Raw genomic sequence first — 20,256 nt, 5'->3', positions numbered from 1 at the left:
GCGCCCCCCTGAGGTACCACCCGTCACATTTTTAAAATCCGAATAAAGTCAGTAGCTAAAACTATGGGGAAATAGTGCAAGTTTGAAAAAGGATGTACACTTGTTGGAGTCGACCTTCACACAAATACTCAAACTAACTGACACAATTTTTGAGAAAATACGCAACACACCGATTGAGACCAAAGCGCATGTTTTGATATGCAATATGTGCACTGACGTTAGAAACAATTTATATATTTTGTCTAATGTATCAAACTCGAATGGAATGTATATATATAAACACACACACACACACACACATACATGTATATATAATTATTAGTTTGTCTGTGCCTGCACAGAGTATATTTATTTATTTATTTATTGTTACTAAAAATGATAACTCGAAAACTATTACCGTCCACGACGTCACTCGTGACACGTATTCAAAATGGCGGCCGCGGCTATGGTGAGTGGAAACATGAACTCCTTTTTCAAACTATTCATTGCTTATACCCTCCTCCTGCATTCACTTAGACAGAGCTGTGGTTATAACAGTGTAAAGGTGGGGCATAGTCATTGGTAAACATTTAAATGGTGACCACATGCGGATTTACAGCAGTTCGCTACTGTGTGAATTTTGAGGATGCTAACTGCCTGGTGGAGTTAGCTAAATTAGCTAACGTTACCTAGCTTAATTGTCACTTAAGATGTGCCTCAGAAACTATTTGTATATTTTGTCTGGTGTAACAAGCTCGAATGGCAGTACATAAATTAATATACCATTGTTGCCTGGATTGTCACTCGGTGTGTAGCCAGAGGAAATTGTGTCAGCGAACTTTGGTTTAACGTTAGCCGTTAGCAGCCGTGTCGGGTAGCGTCACTTTGTGGTTGGATGTAGTTTTAAGTGCTAAATGTGTGACGATCCCAGTAGCGGATGCATATTACAAAGAAACACAGGATGAGACTGTCTCTGTTATTAAATTGTGCTGGTACTTTGTAAAGCACAATGCCTTTTCTAACTTCTTTAGTGCTTCAGCCCAGATTGATACAATCTCTCACACTTGCTCCTCCAAATGGCCCGTTCTTCGTGTGCATGTCGTTTTTCAAACTTTTACAGCGTCCTAATTTTTTATTTTGTAAATGTCTTTTCTAAATGACGCTGTGCCTCGTAATGTCAAAATTAAGGACAGCCCTCAGTCCCATCTACCAAGAACTGAGAGGTTTGTGTGATCTTCACACATTAGCACAGTGCAGGCATTTTATCTTTGCATAGCTGTACATACTCTGTTAAATTCTGTTTGGTGGGTGAGAGAACAAAAGTTGCATTTCTGTCACAAATTTGGGCAGACTTGGCTCAGTAAGTAAAGGGATTACAATCATTTCAATTCAAAGCTTCCAGAATCTGAGCCAGACACAAAACCTAATGGTTTAGCTGGTGGTTGACATTATACCTCACTGCTCTTTGTATCTGTGAGTGAGAGTTAAAACTCTTAAGCATATAAATGCAGTCAATTCACTACTTAAGTACAACTCCATCCAAACATGTGTTGGGTTCAATGGTTAACTCTGTCGCAGCCACTATAGGACATTGTTGTTGTTGTTACACCACTTTTCCCTTGCCATTAATTTATGTTCGGGATCGCTGCCTTTGCAGTATTATTTTACCCATGCTGACTGCTGCAGGTTTCTTGGAGGCATGTGGAGGACTTGCAGCCTAGTTTGGTGCAAGCACATATGCATATGTCATGAGAAGTAATTTTCTTAGCTCTTTGCTGTAAAGCTGCTGCCGCTAAGTCACTTGTGAGCCTGCTGCGTTTTCAATTACTTCTGTCTCAGCTTTGGGACCTAGAGCTCTCAGTATCCACAGACTATGAACTTTATTAATGACTGTAATGTTTACTGATTGTCTATTTGTTTGAGGGTTTTTGTTTGCTTGTTTGGTGTGTTTTTTTTTTTTTTTTTTTTTTTTTCTCTTTTCTAATTTATATTAAACTAACTGTGTACTCTTACTTCATCTGTTTTGCTTGATTAAGTATATCCAAACGCATAATAACTGTGCTTCTGGTTAGACTTAAAAAATCTTATACAGTATAACATGTTCCTGTATATGCAGTGACATCATTGTTATTGTTAGGATGATTGGGAAAGAGTTCCAGTTCAACTCATCTTGAAGGGATTTCTTAGAATATAATAGATTAGTCGCTACTCGTGTATTGGCCTGCACCTCTGTAACAAAGCCATAGCATGTATGATGGGTCACTGCATGGAATGAAAAAAAACATGTGAATTTGGTCCCCCTTCATCCCCTAATACATATATTTTGTTCTTAAAGTTTGATGATGAAATCAGTTCATAAATAGCACTTTATACTATATTGCTAAGTCTTACTATATTCAAATCGCATTATATTATTATATTGCACAGTTATGGCTGTGTGGTGAAATGTTTGGTTTTGTCCATTGCAGGAGACATGGGGGACCTTGCTGCTGTTCTCCTTGTTACCTGTGGTCCAGCCCTTTTATGTACCTGGAGTAGCTCCCCGGGACTTCCGGGAGGGTGATATAGTAGACATTAAGGTAAGATTTGAATTCCATTGTCAAGAAGAAACAGTGTGTTATGGTTATTCATTTGTTGAATTTTTGGATAAACATAAAAAAACGTAATTCTAATGAAATATATTCACATAAAAAAAGAAGATGTTTACCTCCATACCAATGTTTCCTCGAGGATTTTTTTTCAGAAACAAACGCAGGCACTCTGGGGGGCCATGGCGTGACATGTATATTATAAAAAAAAAAAAAAAAAAAAAAAAAAAAGCAAAGGGGAAAAAAGGTTCATCAGTACTCCCCATGATCAGTGCGGTAGATCCATGAGTGGAACCGGTTATTTATTTTATTTTTTTTTTTTTCCCAACCCATTTTTGTTCCCAGCATGTGTGCTTCCCTTTAGGTTTTTCTCCTCTACTTATCTCTCCTGCACCACTACTTTGCTCTTCTGCTTCTTCACTTGGCTCTCTCCCTGCTGTGCTCTCCTCTCCTTCGCTTTGTTCCACTACTCCTCCCTGTCTAATGTTAATTGTCTAATACGATTACATAAAAAATTTCAGTAATGTTGGATAATTTAGGCTCACATCACATCTGATTATTATAAGTGTGAACATTAAAATATTTTTTTTTTACCTAACCGTCATCATTTATGAGTAAGCAAAAGGCTAATGATACCTGACTAGCGTCATCTTCATCAGTTGTCTCTCTCTTCTTAGAGAAATATTTGAACAAGCTTATCTGAAAATGCAGTTAATACATCGCGGCGTGTACTTTAATGCTAGCAATTAGTTTACGCACGTTAGTGTCACTGAGTTGGCACCGGGCCCAATTAACTTAAGCTGCCGGTATGTTATGCAACGTTAGCTGGCCATCAATACTTTGCGGATGTCTATTTAACTTGTAAAATCTGTGATGAGTTACTTTAAGCATATAAAACTACCTTTTTCTCCGGTAAGTTGCTGCCCTATAGGACGACACTCCTCTGACACTCTGACCTGGTGCCTGGGTGACTGACATGATGTCATTTTCAAGGTTGTGCTCTCGCAAGTAATTAAAGACATGTTAACTCCAATAGGACCCCCCCGCCATTGCACTCATCAGCAGGGTGTCCTGTGAAGGTGGAGCAATGTGACGGTGGTGTATTCACAACAAATCAAAAAAAAAAAAGACATTTTAAGGAGTGGCAGCTAAAAGAATGTAGAGGAAACACTAAATACTAGCCCCCAGGGGAAATTAAGGACAAATAGGACAAATACATTAGCACATAAAATCTGTTGATTTACATCAATTATGGAGCTTGTTGCTTTGTAAGCCCACAAAGTATAGTTTCCTTTGTCATTCTGACCAACTATTTGTGATTGTAGCTTTTCATTTTACTATAAGCTATATAGGACCCATTCAGCCAGTCAGTCAATCACACTATTTGTGTTTCAGGCAGTGAAGCTGACCAGTTCCCGTACGCAACTTCCTTATGAATACTACTCCCTCCCTTTCTGTAAACCAGAATCTATTTTCTACAAGGGAGAGAACCTGGGTGAGTACACTGTTGCAGGTATATGAATTTGTCACCTCATTAGACCTGTCCCTATTTAGGAAGAGCCATGTTATCTTACAAGCTGCAAATATGAATTATTCCTTTTGTAGGTGAGGTGTTACGCGGGGACCGTATTGTGAATACCCTTTACAATGTTGAGATGAACAAAGACAAGAAATGTGAGATGGTGTGCAACAAGAAAAAGCTCAGCATCGAAGAGAGCAAATTGGTTGCTGAGCGAATTCAGGAGGAGTATTACGTTCACCTGTGAGCATCCGTTCATCGCTGCTGTCAGCAGAATGAATCTTTATGCTTCTGTCCACCCCATGCTATGTAGAAAAACTGATATATGAAATAAGATTTTTTTTTTGTTTTAATTTGTCTGAGGTAACCCATTTATGTAGCTTTTCTTTATGTTCATTACCCAAATATAAACTGACTGAACACTTCCTGCGTCATTCAGTATTGCAGACAACCTACCAGTTGCCACCAGGTTAGAGTTTTACCCTAACAGGGAGGCAAGAGGTGAGGAGGAGCAGAAGAAGGATGTGGTGAAGGATATACAGTTTGAACATGGCTACAGACTGGGCTTTGTCGAGGCAAACAAGGTATTATTTAATAGAGTTGTTACCTGTGTATATAATTTAAAATTTGGCACTACATAAATCTTACTTAAACTGTGATTTGATAAGTTTAGTAATGCATTATTTTTTTTAGACATTTATAAAACATTTAATTGAAACCATGTCTTCAGGGACTTTTAAGGAACAGTGTGTTGCAAACCATGGAGAGTTTGACATAAATCATCCAATGACTTAACTTATTGTAGGTAAAACTAATGTTGGACGTCTTGGGTTATGCTTTCCCGGTTGAAATCATCGGCACATGCTAAAGTTTGTCATGTGTTGAACAGTTTACACTGAGGGTTAAGTCAGTCTTGAATTTCACAACAGCAAACGTTTCAATTACATTTTTTAATTGAAAGGTAGAAAACAAGGAATATTGGTCACCAGCACAACATGATGCAATGCCAGTATGAGATTTATTTTTTTTTTATTTTTTATTTTTTAACATTTCTCTCTTCTTTTTTCTCCATTTCAGTTTTACTTGCACAACCACCTGTCCTTCATCCTGTACTTTCACAGGGAGAAACTGGAAGAAGGAGAAATTCATGACTACAGGGTGGTACGGTTTGAAGTCCTCCCACAGAGTGTAAAAGCAGATGGTGGGTGTTGCCACACCTGAAATGTTTATGTAACATTTCCAGCCAATGGTGATTAAAAGCTATTTGGGTAGCAGGAAGAAGTTTGATCACTGACTTGATGTATTCACAGACCTGAAAGCAGTGGAAAATGAAAAGACTTGCACCTTGCCTGAGGCCAGTGGTTCTGCCCCCCAGGAAATTGATCCGAGCAAGGAGAACGAGGTCCTTTTCACTTACTCCGTCCACTGGGAGGTCGGTGATTTTCCCTTAAAGAAAATGTCAGGCCAGTCTGTAACCCTTAGTAATTTCCTGAAATTGTCCACATAAAAGTACATAAACATTCGATTGGAATTGTTGTTTTTTCTATGATTTGTCACTTACAGTACAGGCCAAAAGTTTGGACACACTTTCCTATTCATTTGAGTGAGAAGGTGTGTCCAAACTTTTGACCCATACTGTAGGTTCTATTTATTAAGGATTTTTTTTTTTGTTTATTTTGAATTAAGTGGCGTACTGCAGAGTTAAAACTATGGAGAAAGTGGTTTATTGAAAAGGAAAAGTCAATTTGCCCTCAGAACACAAAGCCTGCTGAGCCAGTGCAATTTGCGCAAGTCATGTGATTGTTGAGCAACTTACTGAGACACCAAAAGGAAATCTTCATTCCGCATCATTTACAGCGTTGCTATTCAATTCATTAGTCATCAGTCTCTTTTTGATTTCAGCAGTAAGAGATTTTGCCCCCTTAATTTGGCTCTGAGGGAACAGGAAAGCTGAGGCAATCGGTGAAAAAGAATACAAATTGCAATGTTAGACATTTTAATGTTATATGATGAAAAGTGTGAATAAAATTGAATTTCATTACAAATTTTGAAAAAAATGGTTGTGAAACATTGTGCAACACACAATGTGACTTTAAGTTTCATTCCAAAGTTCCATGTAATGTATCCAAGCCTCTTTAGCTCATGTTGCTTGTGAGTAACAAAGCAAATAGACACCGAGCTTAATATTTAACAGAGCCCTGCTTCTTTGCTGCATTTGAGGCAGTTGATGTGGGATGAACTGTACAAGAAATAAACTTTGATCATGCTCTCCCTGAGGTTCTCTGGCCCTCTCCTATGGAGGCACACCTCACAGTTTAGATGCCATCAATGCAGAAAAGACTGCTGAGCCTTTTGTCCCCTCTGCACAGGAGAGTGAAGTGAAATGGGCTTCTCGATGGGACACGTACCTGACCATGAGCGACGTCCAGATTCACTGGTTCTCAATTGTCAACTCCGTGGTGGTTGTATTCTTCCTGTCTGGTATGTCCAGTTTGTCACTTAGCCTGCTCAGCTCAACTTTCATCATGTTCATATTAGATGAATGTAGCATTCGCCATCTGGTCATTGGATTTATGAAGCTCATGAATTTGATACTAGATTACTAATTTAATGTGCCATTGGTGCAGATGTCAATAATCAATATGGAAATTGTTGAGATCTGACTGACTTATTTGTCTTTTCTCTCTCAGGAATTCTAAGTATGATCATTATCAGGACCTTGAGGAAGGACATTGCTAACTACAACAGAGAGGATGACATTGTAAGAAAATATAAACTTATTAGATAGTTGGCATGCTTTTAATCAGGTGTGGGAAAAGAACTCTTTTAATATATTTGAAAAACTATATAAATGAGAATGAAAAGATTTCAGCTGATGTTTATCTTAAAAGACTATGTTTTTATTCTCCCTGACTAGGAGGATACAATGGAGGAGTCAGGATGGAAGAATGTCCATGGTGATGTCTTTAGGCCACCTCAGTATCCAATGATCCTCAGCTCTCTCCTGGGCTCAGGGATCCAGCTCTTCTGCATGATCCTCATTGTCATCTGTGAGTTTGTTTTCTCTCATCAGGTATTTCCAGACGTTGACAGTGTATATCTGTCCTTCACCCACAAGGTTGTTCCATTATTTCTTCTTTACATTGGTTAAAATCAGGCGAAGGAGTGTTGTTATTGCATCAGAGTTGTAATTCGTGTCATTCCATAAATCTGAAACAACAAACTAAATATGCAGAAACTAAATTACCGTATTTTCCGCACTATAAGGCGCACCTAAGAGCCTTCAATTTTTTCAAAAGCTGACCATGCGCCTTATAATCCGGTGCGCCTTATATATGGATCAATATTGATATTGATCCATATATATATCTGCCAGTGGATCGTAAATGCCTGGGCTGATATATCAGTCTCAACTGTGGTCCGAGCTTTCAGTAAGGCAGGAATTGTCACTGAACTGCCAGACAACAACAGCGACACTGACTCGATTAATGACTTTGATGAGACGGAGCCGGGCGTGTTGGATGCCGCATTCGCCCAGCTGTTCAATTCGGACACTGAAGAAGAAGAATTCGAGGGATTGGTAGATGAGGAATGAACTGATAAAGTGAGCTTTACGTGTTTCTTTTGTATGTTTACAGTTGAACAAGGTTGGTCATATTGTGAATATGGACATTAACGCGTAATGTAACATAACGTAACCCCAGCCTCTACTGTAGCGCCTTATAATGCGGTGCGCCTTATATATGGAAAAAGTTTTAAAATATGTCATTCATTGAAGGTGCGCCTTATAATGCGGTGCGCCTTATAGTGCGGAAAATACGGTAAACATGTCTACAGCAAAACAGATGCCCTCTGTGTGGAGCTGTGTAACATGAACTTGGAATATTTTTAGGTTTGATTATTTTATCTGTACTTGAAAAGAGGTGCTGAGATCTATTGAGTAAAAATGTATAATTTCTTACCATATGCAGCATACTTTTTGTGTGCTGATTTTTCCCAGAAGAAACATCCACACAGACAACAATTTATATACACCGACAGTGGAAAGGTTGCAACAGAGGGAGACATTCAAAAGTCAACTCATATTGACTATGTGCAAAAGTTTGGACACTCTCAACTAATCACCAAAAGGCATAAAGATATATTTAACAAGATAACCATCTTATTTCCATCATTAAAGGTAAAAACTACACAAAGAAGGTGCCTGGAGCAAAGGTTTGGGCACCCATCATAGCCACGCCCCCTTGGCAAGTTTCACAGCTTGTTAATGCATTTTTGTAGCCAGCTAATACTCTTATAATTCTGGAAGATTCTTCGCCATCTTGTATGTACTACTTGTTTGCAATCTATCCAACTTCAAAGTTGTATTTATAATTTTTATTATTACCTTGTTGTAGGACCTGCCAACTTTAACTTCAACTTTTTAACAGCTGCTGTAATATTTGCTCCCAGCATTTGCTGGTATTTATTCAAATCCATTCTTCCATTCCTACACCAATGGTTGAAGAGATGTCCTGGAATTAGCACCTCTTTTTCTCAAAACTACCCTTGCAAATTTTAGGCAAAAAAATTGTATTCTTGTTTCCAAAATGTATCAGATGTTTAGATGTTCATTTCGAACCTTAAGATGCGGAGCTTTGTGGCTAGGACAGACGAAAGATTTTTCTCTGCTGTCTCTATCGTGAAGGCAATATTTGTTCAGGTGTTGTTGCCCGGCAGAACAGTGCACCGCCCCTCCAAAGTCTGCCAAATCTTCCTGTAGGTCTTATGCAGTCAAATTAGTTGTTATTTTCCTTTGTAGCAATCAAATAAGCAGTCTTTCAGAAAGTTCAAATGTTCTGGTCTTCCAGACTTCACCTTGACTTTTACCATTCCTGTTCACTTCCATCTCTTCATAAAATTACGAATTGAGGAAACAGGTCCCTTAAAACACTTAGTATATTATTTTTCTGAAGGATAGCAAGTCACTTAGAGGAGCCCATGAACGTTGATTTTAGGGTCAACTTTGCTTCCACTTACTTTTTGCCTTTTGGTAGTTGGTTCGTGCTCACTTAAGTATAAACGGTAACAGACATTTTAAGCAATGGTGCCTAAACTTTTACATACCACTGTATGCTGGTTGTTCTACATGAAACTTAATTTTTGCAGATTTTTTTGCTGATTATAGTCAGACCTCCTGAGAGTCGTAGTAGTTCTCTCAGGAGATCTGACCATAACTGGACAGTTCCTTCATTAGACCACATTTGGCTACATGCTTTTGAAAGTGGAAATGCAAAATACCTCCCAAGCTACAGTAAAGTACTGCCTTTCTCTGCTGATGTCCAACTGATTGGTCACAACACAGTTTCATAGTAAACTGAAAATATTTTAAAGTTTCAACATGAAAGACTGATTCGCTCAACCCTCAGTAGCCTTCTCTCTCTTACTGTCACCCACCCACACACAGATGCGAACACATTCAACACACATTGACAAATTTTCTGGATTGGTTTAAAACCTTTTTTTTTTTTTCATATAAACCAGAAAAGTGTGATCAATCACAAGTGGTCACTGAACTGATTTACTGCTGTGCTGAATCACTTGGGGTTGGATCACATGCTAATGTCAGTTCTGAACATGGAGCATGCGCCATCACAGTGAAGTGTGATCTGGCGTGGAATGTTATTGTAGTTCCAGTGATACCAGCAGGGTTAGGAATCTTCTCTGGCAAACAATCAACTTATACAAAAGTACATTCAGTCTTGTCTGTGTCGATCTGTGATGTAATGAAATATTCAGACGGCTATGTTTCCTGGTTGCAGTTGTGGCCATGTTGGGAATGTTGTCTCCCTCCAGTAGAGGAGCCTTGATGACCACGGCTTGCTTCCTTTTCATGTTCATGGGGTAAGCCTATTTCATCTCTCTCACTTATAAATTCAAGTTCTAAGATGCTCATTTTGAAATAAATTAATTTAAATGGCTGTTTTCTTTGGTTGTGCTTCCCTCAGTGTGTTTGGTGGCTACTTCGCTGGCAGACTGTATCGCACACTGAAGGGCCATCGGTGGAAGAAAGGAGCATTTTGTGTGAGTTCTTAAATTAAAAATCGTTTTCCATCAATGCCATCACAAATTTTTCAATGCAAACCCAGTATTTTTTTGTGCCTCACCTTCAATTTCTAAATGTAGTTCCACAACTGGTACACAAGACTTGTCTTTGTTTTTGACTCCTCTATAGACAACAACTCTGTATCCTGCAGTGGTTTTTGGAATTTGCTTCATCCTCAACTGTTTCATCTGGGGAGAGCACTCCTCTGGGGCGGTGAGTAGCTTGACTGAAACAAAAATCTCAAAATGTAGTACAGATAAGTAAACAGCAATTTTAGTTGTAAGTTGACTTGTAACATATTTTAAATATAATTTATTTCAGCCCCAGCTATAAATTTCATTAGCATGTGAGTTGATAGCCTGGCAGAACTTAATTGCTGAACTTCGTCATTCATTATTGTTTCTCACTTACACACTAGCTACCCTAATCAGCCACTCAAAACACTTAATAAAAGCTGCATACACATTCAATGTTTTTTATAAAGCTACTTAAATAGCGCTTCTAATATACATTACCACACCCATACACTGATTGAATGGCCATCAGAGGTTTAGTGTCCGAAAAACAACACGTCACAGCTGAACCAAGAGTAGGTTTTGGCTTGTGGACATGTTTTACTTGGTATTACTTGGTAATATTTCAGTAAGAAGAAAAGATGGAAGAGAGTGCTATAACAAAAGACGTCAGTGTACCATATGCACACACATGAACCATGTATATTCCACATGAATAAATATTAATGAACACAGAGGGTGCTATGAGACTGCATTCTCCTCATCATTCATATGTACGTTACTTAAGAGCTGAGCTACGGTGAAGAAGCAAAATCTAACATAAAGCAGAATAGTCAGCTTATTATAAACTTTACTGTTTACCCAGCCAAAAATATGTTGTTATGCAGGGTTGAGCTGGATACTTGGCTGAAATGAGTTTCTGGTACAGATATAGCAATTTTGACAAGTATGAGTAATATGAGTGAATATCCATGCTTGAGCTGAAGGAAATTACTCCTCAGGGCGTCCTGTGATAGAGAAAGAGTGCAACGCATCATACTCTGAAAGCCATGGGGTAAAAACTTGATTCTTAACAGAAGCAGTGTTTTTGTGCCAGACAGGACTTCATGCAGCCCGCATCGAGTTTTGTCATTTTCACTGTTTCTTTGCTGGGTCATGTTTTTTCCGGTCGGCTCGCTCTTCTTACCTTGGTGTGATTAAAAACTAAGCTGTAAAAAAATTTATATATTGAGGCTTACAATAAATATAGCTACCGGTATCAATTTCCACCCTGGACCCCAACCAATTCACATCCCAAGCCAAATGATCTACAGAGGATGCAATCTGCTCTTCCCTCCACCAAGCCCTCACCCACCTGGACAAATAAAGACCCATGTGAGAATGCTGTTCATAGTCTTCAGTTCAGCATTCAACACCATTGTATCACAGCAACTCATCTGCAAATTTGACAAACTGGGGCTCAGCACCTCCCTCTGCAACTGGCTGCTGGACTTCCTCGGTCACAGGCCACAAGCAGTGCGTGTCAGCAACAACACCTCAAGCAGCATCACACTGAGCACAGGGGCCCCCCCAAGGCTGTGTGCTCAGACCCCTGCTCTTTACCCTGCTAACACATGACAGCACAACAACGTATAGTACCAATCACAGAGTGAGGTTTGCGGACAACACAACTCTGGTGGGTCTCATCACCAAGGGCTACAAGACTCACTACAGGAAGAAGGTCAACCTTCTGACCATGTGGTGCAGAAACCACCTCATCTGCTAAGTGATCAGTCGTGAGCAATGCAAGCCACCCCGCCTCCTAGAAGCCTCTGTTCTTGCACCACCATGCTCACCAACAGCTTTATCCACCAGGTTGTAAGGATGTTGAACTCACTCCCCTCTCTGCCATCAGCTCCATCCACCAGGCTGACAGAAAGCTACTTTAAAAATACAACTTTCGTGCAAACCACGCCCACTTCTAGTTTAAGTCCTGCCCCTCCCTTAGCGCTGTTGACTCACAGCAAGACATTTGTGGGTTTGATTCCCAGGCCTGGGGCCTTTCCATGTGGAGTTTTCATGCCATCATCCAAATACATGCACGCTTAGGTTAATTGGTGACTCTAAATTGCCTGTAGTGTGAGTGCAAGGTTCTTTGTCTCTGTGTGTTGGCCTAGCGATGGGCTGGTGACCTGTCCAGGTTAGGGCTGAAACGATTCCACAAATAATTAGAGTACCTTGATTACAAAAAATGATCGAGGAATCTTTTAATTTTTACAGAGTACTTTGCCCAGACTACTTTTAATAGAGACAGAGCACATTTCAGCCCCGCCCATGCCGGAGGGAAAAACAATCAAGAGCTCTCCATTGACTTTGTATTGTGTGAAGGTGTTTCTTGTCATTCTCCATGTGCCAGCAAACACAAACAAATGCCCAAAAGCTGCTGTCTGGTAGGGTGCACTAATAAGAGGGTAAAGAACCCTGATCTAAGTTTTTATAAGCTGCCGAACAGAAAATGTTTTTCTTTAAGACAAGAGAATTGGATACAGACAACAATACGAGAGGCCCTGCTGTCGGCTACACAACAGCCTTGAAGACCAGACACTCAGTCGGCTGATTTATGGTGGTCCACAACTCTTTTGGAGTATGACGCAATGTGCTCTGTCTCCACAACGCGCTGACATCACGCACGCAAAGGAAGAAGGAGAGGGCAGACGTGTTTGGTTTTAGCAGTGGGAAGATGGAGGACAGACGTGACCATGACAAAAGCGAAGATAAAGATAAATCTTGATTGTTAAAGGAAATAATTTTTTTGTTATTAAGTGAAATTCTCACTTATATGTATAATTGCTCTTTAACTAAACAAAAATATCTTTTATCCGATCACTCAAGTAATCGATTGAATTTTCAGTAGAATACTCAATTGCTAAAGTAGAAAGATGAAAGAAGTTGAAAGTAAAACAGCACTTCAGAGTTGAAGTTGCCAAAATTGGGATATTATGTTTTTATGCCATTCTTTCTCAGCCATATCTGATGACTTGTGGCACAGGAAGTGTTTTGTTGCAAACTGCAAATGAGGTTTGTGCTCAATTTCTCAATGACCAAGATTCATTAATCAAAGTCATGTGAACACAGTGTCCAAAAGAATTTGTGAGTGAATTTCTGCATTTATGTTTTTCCATAGTTGTGTCATGAATCTGCATCTCGCCCATTACAAATTATTAAAGACTGTCTGTATGAAAACTTTTTCCTTTATCTTTAAAAGTTTCCTGTGCCTCTGCTCTCTTCTCTTGCGCCATCAGGTGCCGTTCACCACAATGCTGGCCCTGCTCTGTATGTGGTTTGGGATCTCCATGCCCTTGGTCTACCTGGGATACTACTTTGGCTTCCGCAAACAGCCATATGATAACCCAGTACGCACCAACCAGATTCCTCGTCAGGTCCCAGAGCAGCGCTGGTACATGAACAAGTTTGTAGGGTGAGTGTCGAACCAAACAGTCTGATTTTAATTTAGAGCCGATCGGTTGTGATACAATGGTGTCTTTATTTTCCCTTAGGATCCTGATGGCTGGGATCCTGCCATTTGGTGCCATGTTCATTGAGCTGTTCTTCATCTTCAGTGTGAGTACACCTGCTCTGCTCTCTGGCAACATTGCACACTGTTGTGATTGATAGATAGATTGATTGATTGATTGATTTTTATATATATATATATATGTGAGGCACAAAAAAAGCACCAAAATCCAAGACACCAGATGAAATCAGTAATCAGTAATCAGCAATCCTGCCCCTTGTCGGTGCAAATTAATATCAGCTGGTTCAGTCCTAACTGATGGCCTATAAAAAGATGTCTCATTGCCAAGGTGTAACACAAGAAACAAAGCAAAGAATTCTCTGAAGACCTTTGTAACCTTATTGTCGCAAAGCATACTGATGGCATTGGTTACAGAAGGATGTCTAAACTTCTGAATGTTCTGGAACCGGCTAGCTGGAATCCAGAAGGGGAAACAACATTTAACAATAAACTGGCCCAACTGACAAGTGGTGAAAATTTCAGTAGCACCTTTTTAAATATATTTACTGAGAAAAATGGTGATGTGTTCAATACTTAATTTACCCACTGTATATTTGGATAGTAACTGATGTGAAGGCAGCGACTTAGTCCTCACACATACTGTAAGGTGAGTTGTGCCATAAGTTGTTGATGCTAGTGAATCTGTGTTACCACCTACAGGCCATCTGGGAGAATCAATTCTATTACCTCTTTGGCTTCTTGTTTCTGGTATTCATCATCTTGGTGGTCTCCTGCTCTCAGATCAGCATCGTCATGGTTTATTTCCAGCTCTGTGCAGAGGTAAGTTCATTGAGGACTTAAGTACTTTACCTTTTTCTTTTGCTGTCTGATACCACATCGTATTAATTTATATAGCAGTTTGGTCAGGAGTCTCAACTGGTATTGTATTTGATATTATTTAACTTGATGCATGGACATCTGTATAAATATCTTGTCTGTCCATACATTTATTACATTAATTTAAACTAATGGAACAAACAAAATGACTGCAGTCACTACTCAGGAACATTCATTTTCATAACATTCAAAGATATGAACATACAGAGCCGCAAGTTAAAATTGTGTTCAGAGCGCTCCCCTTGCTGACCATAAGCTCATATCTTGTTCCGCGTGCCTCTTCTGCTGAGTGTGAATTTGCTGCTATTCACGCCGCACAGCAGTGTAGCCTATGTCACGTCGGCATCACAGTTCTTTCTACTCCCGTTAGTGTATAGAGTTCGGTACCTTTAAAATTCTCAACAAAAAAATACTTACAAACAATTCAGGATATGAACAGCCATTCAGAATGCAATTCGTCTATAAGTTGGGTAGTGTCTGTATTTACTTAAAAAGCCAATAAGCCTTGTATTTTATAAGTAACAGGCTCACTCATTACTTGCATCATAGCATGTCCGTTTTCGTGGATAGTGCAGTTTGCTAGTTGTTTAATAAGATAACTTAGTTGGCAAATTTTAGATAGAATTTTCAGAATATGCCAAAACAAATATAGAATAAACACCTCCTCTGCAATAAGAACTACTTCATATCCTTTGAGCTAAATCAAAGAAGCTTATATATTAGGGAAGGAAAAATAATTCAAATGGGGATTAGGAAATCCTTCAATGTTGACTGTTTTTGTTTTGTATCATAAATACATCAGCTCAGAGTCTCACTGAGAAGGTTCTTATATCACACATTTTGGGGATAATCATTATCTCACATGACTCTTTCTTTCCAACCAAGGTGCAATGCATGCACATCTCACTCTCTGCCACAAGACTGCCTGTTTGATGTACAGTGGCTCGGTTTGACTAAAGTATAATGTTCATTATGTTTTAGAGACATTTAATGGAGTTCATGATTTTTGCAATATTGTGAAAGTTATTTTGACTGAGGATAATCAAGAAAAAATTATGCCACACATTACTCACACGTCCTGTGCCTACTCTTAAGTCACATTCAATTTTATGGTATTTATTAAAATGATTTTATGTAGCAGGAAAAGGTCAAAACATCAGTGTACGAGGTTGGAAAACACCTCCTCTAGTAGCATAATTAGCAGAGTGAAAAGAAGCTGTTGGATGAAGGTTTGTTTTAAAGTTTGAATCTGATATAGTTTTTGTTGCTGACATTATTTAGCAGTACATGACTCTTGTGCCTCTGCTTGAAACCTGTAAAACCTTATGTTGTGTTTTGTGTGTTTGTCAAGGACTACCGGTGGTGGTGGAGAACTTTTCTGGTATCCGGAGGCTCAGCATTCTACGTCCTTGTTTACGCCGTCTTTTACTTTGTCAATAAGGTAAAAACAAATGTTCAGTCTCATGCACCTGAACACATCCGCACAAAGACGGCATAATGTTATCAGGCCTGAGAAAACAAACATCAGCTTCAGGGTCTCGTATTTTACACTTATCCAGTGTCTTACTTGACAATATATTTGTGGTTTTAAGTACTCAAAATAGGGCTGTCAGTGTTAATTTTGATTTGTGATTGACAAAATAGCAGAACTGGATGAATGCAATGAATAGAAATCATGTTAATCACAGCCGTTATTTGGTTGTGATACACACATTAAAGCTAACAGCCCTAACTAAAAACTGTCTTGGTGTAGTTTTGCATTTCTGCTTTCAGGCTTCATTATGGAACTCAATTAACATCAAATTAAACTTGTTTCAATGCTCACTTCTAATTGGATGCCTGTTTGCAAACTAATGTCCAGTCAGCACTAAAATGGGTCAAATGTGACACATTCAAACTAAGTTGCTCCAGCATATAAGAATACATGACTAAAATCTCTAGTCACTACTGTTACTATTTGTAGATGCAATATATATTGATGCATAATATTTGGCATGTTTGACAATGGTTCTGGGCTGGCTTGGCAGAGGGCAGCAACTGTATGGCTGTGACAAAGTTACTCAAGGAGAAAATGTTTCAAAGTTTAAAGGCTCAATCCTCATTTGTCAAGAAGGACCTTCCTAAAACAGGCAATAAATTGAGTAAATTGTCAAATTGGTAAGTAATTGTGTTCCCTATAATGATATAGCTGCCACAATCAGATCAAGTAGAAGATAACATTTCTGTATAAAAAAAAAGTAAAAGGCCAATAAAGATTTATACATAAATCACTTCAGACATGAAACATATTGTCAGCTGTTACCACAATTATCTGCTATCAACCTTTTAAATCTCCTTCAGTATATTCAAACTGCATTCCATATATTTAGACTTTCATTCAATATATTCCATAAACTTCATAAAATATATAAATTAGTTCCTAAACATTGTGGCATAAAATAAAATAAAAATATATACAGACCTTTTCAAATCTGAACTGAAGCCACAAGGAAAAGACATTTCTGATTGGAGGGTGGTCTTTAATTAACACTTAATTAACAGAAAAGTAACCTTCAAAATCTGTCACAGAAACAGTGAGAGAACTGAAACCTGTTCTTTTTTCATTTGGCTATTTTTAGCTGTGACACCACCTCTCACCACACACCTCAGCATGTGAGCATTGATGGCCCTTTGGTTGTCAGAATAAAGTTGTAACTCACTGTCTGTGTGACAATTGCCATTATTCCATATCTCCATGGAGACTGTAATGTAAGCACCAGGGAGAATACAGTCAGAATATGACTTGCTCTGTTGATCACTCCTGTGTTTATTACTCCTCAGCTGGACATCGATGAGTTCATCCCCTCGCTCCTGTACTTTGGCTACACAGCCCTGATGGTGCTGTCCTTCTGGCTGCTAACAGGCACAATCGGCTTCTATGCAGCCTACATGTTCATCAGGAAAATCTACGCTGCAGTCAAGATTGACTGAGTCACCACAGCTGCTGTTGTGTTTTGTTTTATTTGTGTATTTGTGTATTTTTTTTTTTTTTTTTTTTTTTTTGGGGGGGGGGGGTGTTAAATCGCCTTTTTGTTTGTTTGTTTTTTAAGATGTGCATTTTTTTGTTTTGTTTTTTTTATATATATATATATATACCTGATTTCAAACAAGCACTGACTTGTGTTGAGGGGTGTTTTTATGCAACAGCCCCACCTACTGGCCTCATGAGGGAAAAACAGCAAGGTGGCAGAACTAAACAAGCCGCTCCTGCCCCGTGTCCCCTCCCCATTCCCCTGCTTCTTTGCAGCACAGAAACTCAGAGGAAGTCCCCCCCTCTGTCTCCTCTGATGGGACAGCTAATGTCTTCTGCTGTTTCACCTTGCACACAAAATAGTGGGCCAAAGCTTGTCAGACAACGGTTTCTGCACATGTTTGTTTTGTCTTTTGTGTTTTTGAGTCTAACTTATCTGAGTTTTTATTTTTGTCATCCCGGGATTTATCTCTGATTCACTTTATTTCAATCATTTCCTGGGAAGCGAGTTGCATCTAATTTCCTCACCTAAATTCTGTCTTTAGTTTTTCTATTGTCTCTGCTTTTTGAAGTGACTTTGGTTTCATGTCAGAGACTTTACAGATCAGGGAAGGATGGGAGAGTCTAACTGTGGTTATGTTGTTAACTTTTTCATGTTGAACTGATGTGGATGGAGTTTTTGCTGGGAACTTCTGCATTGTAACACAAGAAAGGATAAATTAAATGTACTATTATTTTTTACTTCAGTTTCCATGTCCTGGTGTGACCATGTTAACTACAACTGTAATCAAAATATTATCATCTCCTTTCAAAACAATGGGTCTCTTATTAATATTGGTCCATTTGTTCTAAATGAAACAGAGCAGCTCTGAATGGGACTGTGAACCTGATGCCCTGAAGCTATGGACTGTTGGGTAAAAGCCGCTGGAGTCACAAAAGGAAACGCTACAGTCAACAGACAAGAAGGAGGAACGTGTTGCATTTCAAAGTATGCGTTTGAAGCTTTTCCACACGCAAATGTACACATGAACCATGCAGTCAGTGTAGCCTTAGCAGCGCTGGATGCCTGCTGAACTATGCAGTAATGGAAACAAGTGCAAAGTTGCTTGTTTTTGTGAAAGTTATTACAAAGGAACATTCCTCTTGTGAAACATTACCAAGTTTCTTAAAGTCTGAGTCTGATGTATGATACGGTTTGTGAATAAGTTGTGATAAGAATCCTGAAAGCCAGCAATGTCACTGCTGTGTTTCTCTAGTGGTGGCAAATGTTGTTTTAACAAGGGATAGGCTTTGAAACATAATTCAGTGTTCATATAAGACACAAAGTCGATGCCTTTGTGTAGACTGATACCTAAAGACTTGTTTTTTGTTTTTTTTTCTCCTTTGCCAAGGTCCTCTTCATGGATAAAAATATTTGGTTACACATTAAGGTATTTTTCAGATCAGAAACTTGAAATGCATTTAGAACATGGGTGATGACAATGTGACTTGAGCAACTCATACTAACAGCTTCCCATAGATGGCAAATTTATTTTACTGAAGAAGAGAAATTATATCATCATTGCATTTGTGAAATATTTTGACATTTTGTGAAGTGCAACTTTTAACTTTCTTGTCAAAATGAGATTGGATGAGTCAGCTGATATAATTGTCATGACCAAGATAGCCTGACTTTTCGAACTCAGTCCAAATAATCGTATGCTTATCATGGAACAAGGATTTAAACTTATATTAATTATTTAGTTGGAAGACACTTTTGGACAAATTAAAAAAAAAAAAAAAAAAACAAGCTCTAATAGACTGCTGACTTGGGCTTTACATTTCATGTGGAGAGGTTAGGTTTATACCTGTCTCATCTAACTTTTGGCAAGAACAGGAATAGGCGTAATTAGACCTTTAAAGACAACACAGGCAGGTCAGCATCAGTCTAATTTTGTTGTCTTTTGTTGCACAACAATAGGTCAGTCGTTGGGCTCTGCTGCCTGCCTGTCATGGATCGGCACACAGGAAAATGTTATTTCAGTGTACTATAGTTAGTAGTTGCTACCAGACAAGCATCTAGTGCTGAATTTCAACAAGTAACACACAACTTTAAAAAGAAAAAGAAAAAAAAAATCCTTATTAAATATCAAAACGATAACTACACACACTCAGCATGCAAGGCTCTGAGAAACATTCATCCAAGTTGTTTTCATGCATCTTCTTTGTGACCCTCTGAAACTGAAAATTACTTAGTTATTGACACTGATTTTATTGAAAACGTCATGGGGTTCACTTCAGCTGTTTTTTTTTTTTTTTTTTTAAACACAAAATGGTAGTGGGTGTATTTGCACAGAATTAAAGGTGAATTTTCATTGGAGAACTGCACAGAGAAGGGGCAGGTGCCTCAATCAACCCTGATTCTCCAGGGGCAGAAAATGATGAACTATTCATCATCCTGTGCCCTCTCCATCCTTCACTCAAATCAAGCCCCCCACCCCACCTCAGATGTTTGCAAGACAGGCCAGAATATTTAAGTCACACTCACCCCTCCCCTACGTCAGGATATGACTGCTCAGTTGTCTCAGTTGAAATGAGCGTATTCCTGTAATGACACTCATCCCCTGCCGTCGGAGTGGACACGCCGGAGGGGATTTTTTTTACAGATAAACTTTTAAGTGGCCTGCATCAT

The 20,256-nt window shown here is 38.9% G+C and overlaps 1 protein-coding gene across 1 annotated transcript; it reads left to right on the top strand.

Annotated features, from left to right (window-relative positions):
* Positions 1-424: 424 nt before the first annotated feature.
* tm9sf4 (transmembrane 9 superfamily protein member 4) lies at positions 425-19,398 on the top strand. The gene is made up of 18 exons (XM_029506997.1): positions 425-448; positions 2,448-2,558; positions 3,963-4,062; positions 4,173-4,329; positions 4,526-4,670; positions 5,164-5,287; positions 5,397-5,518; positions 6,456-6,567; positions 6,777-6,847; positions 7,004-7,136; positions 9,888-9,969; positions 10,074-10,149; positions 10,301-10,384; positions 13,467-13,642; positions 13,722-13,785; positions 14,399-14,518; positions 15,927-16,016; positions 17,396-19,398. Exons 1-18 carry the CDS (start codon positions 431-433, stop codon positions 17,543-17,545), a joined length of 1,935 nt encoding a protein of 644 aa, XP_029362857.1. The 5' UTR covers positions 425-430; the 3' UTR covers positions 17,546-19,398.
* Positions 19,399-20,256: the final 858 nt, after the last annotated feature.

This window comes from Echeneis naucrates, chromosome 7, assembly GCF_900963305.1.
Source record: "Echeneis naucrates chromosome 7, fEcheNa1.1, whole genome shotgun sequence".
Classification (NCBI taxonomy): Eukaryota; Metazoa; Chordata; class Actinopteri; order Carangiformes; family Echeneidae; genus Echeneis; species Echeneis naucrates.
Note: the sequence above shows the minus strand (reverse complement) of the source record. Positions and strands in the feature narration are given on the sequence as shown.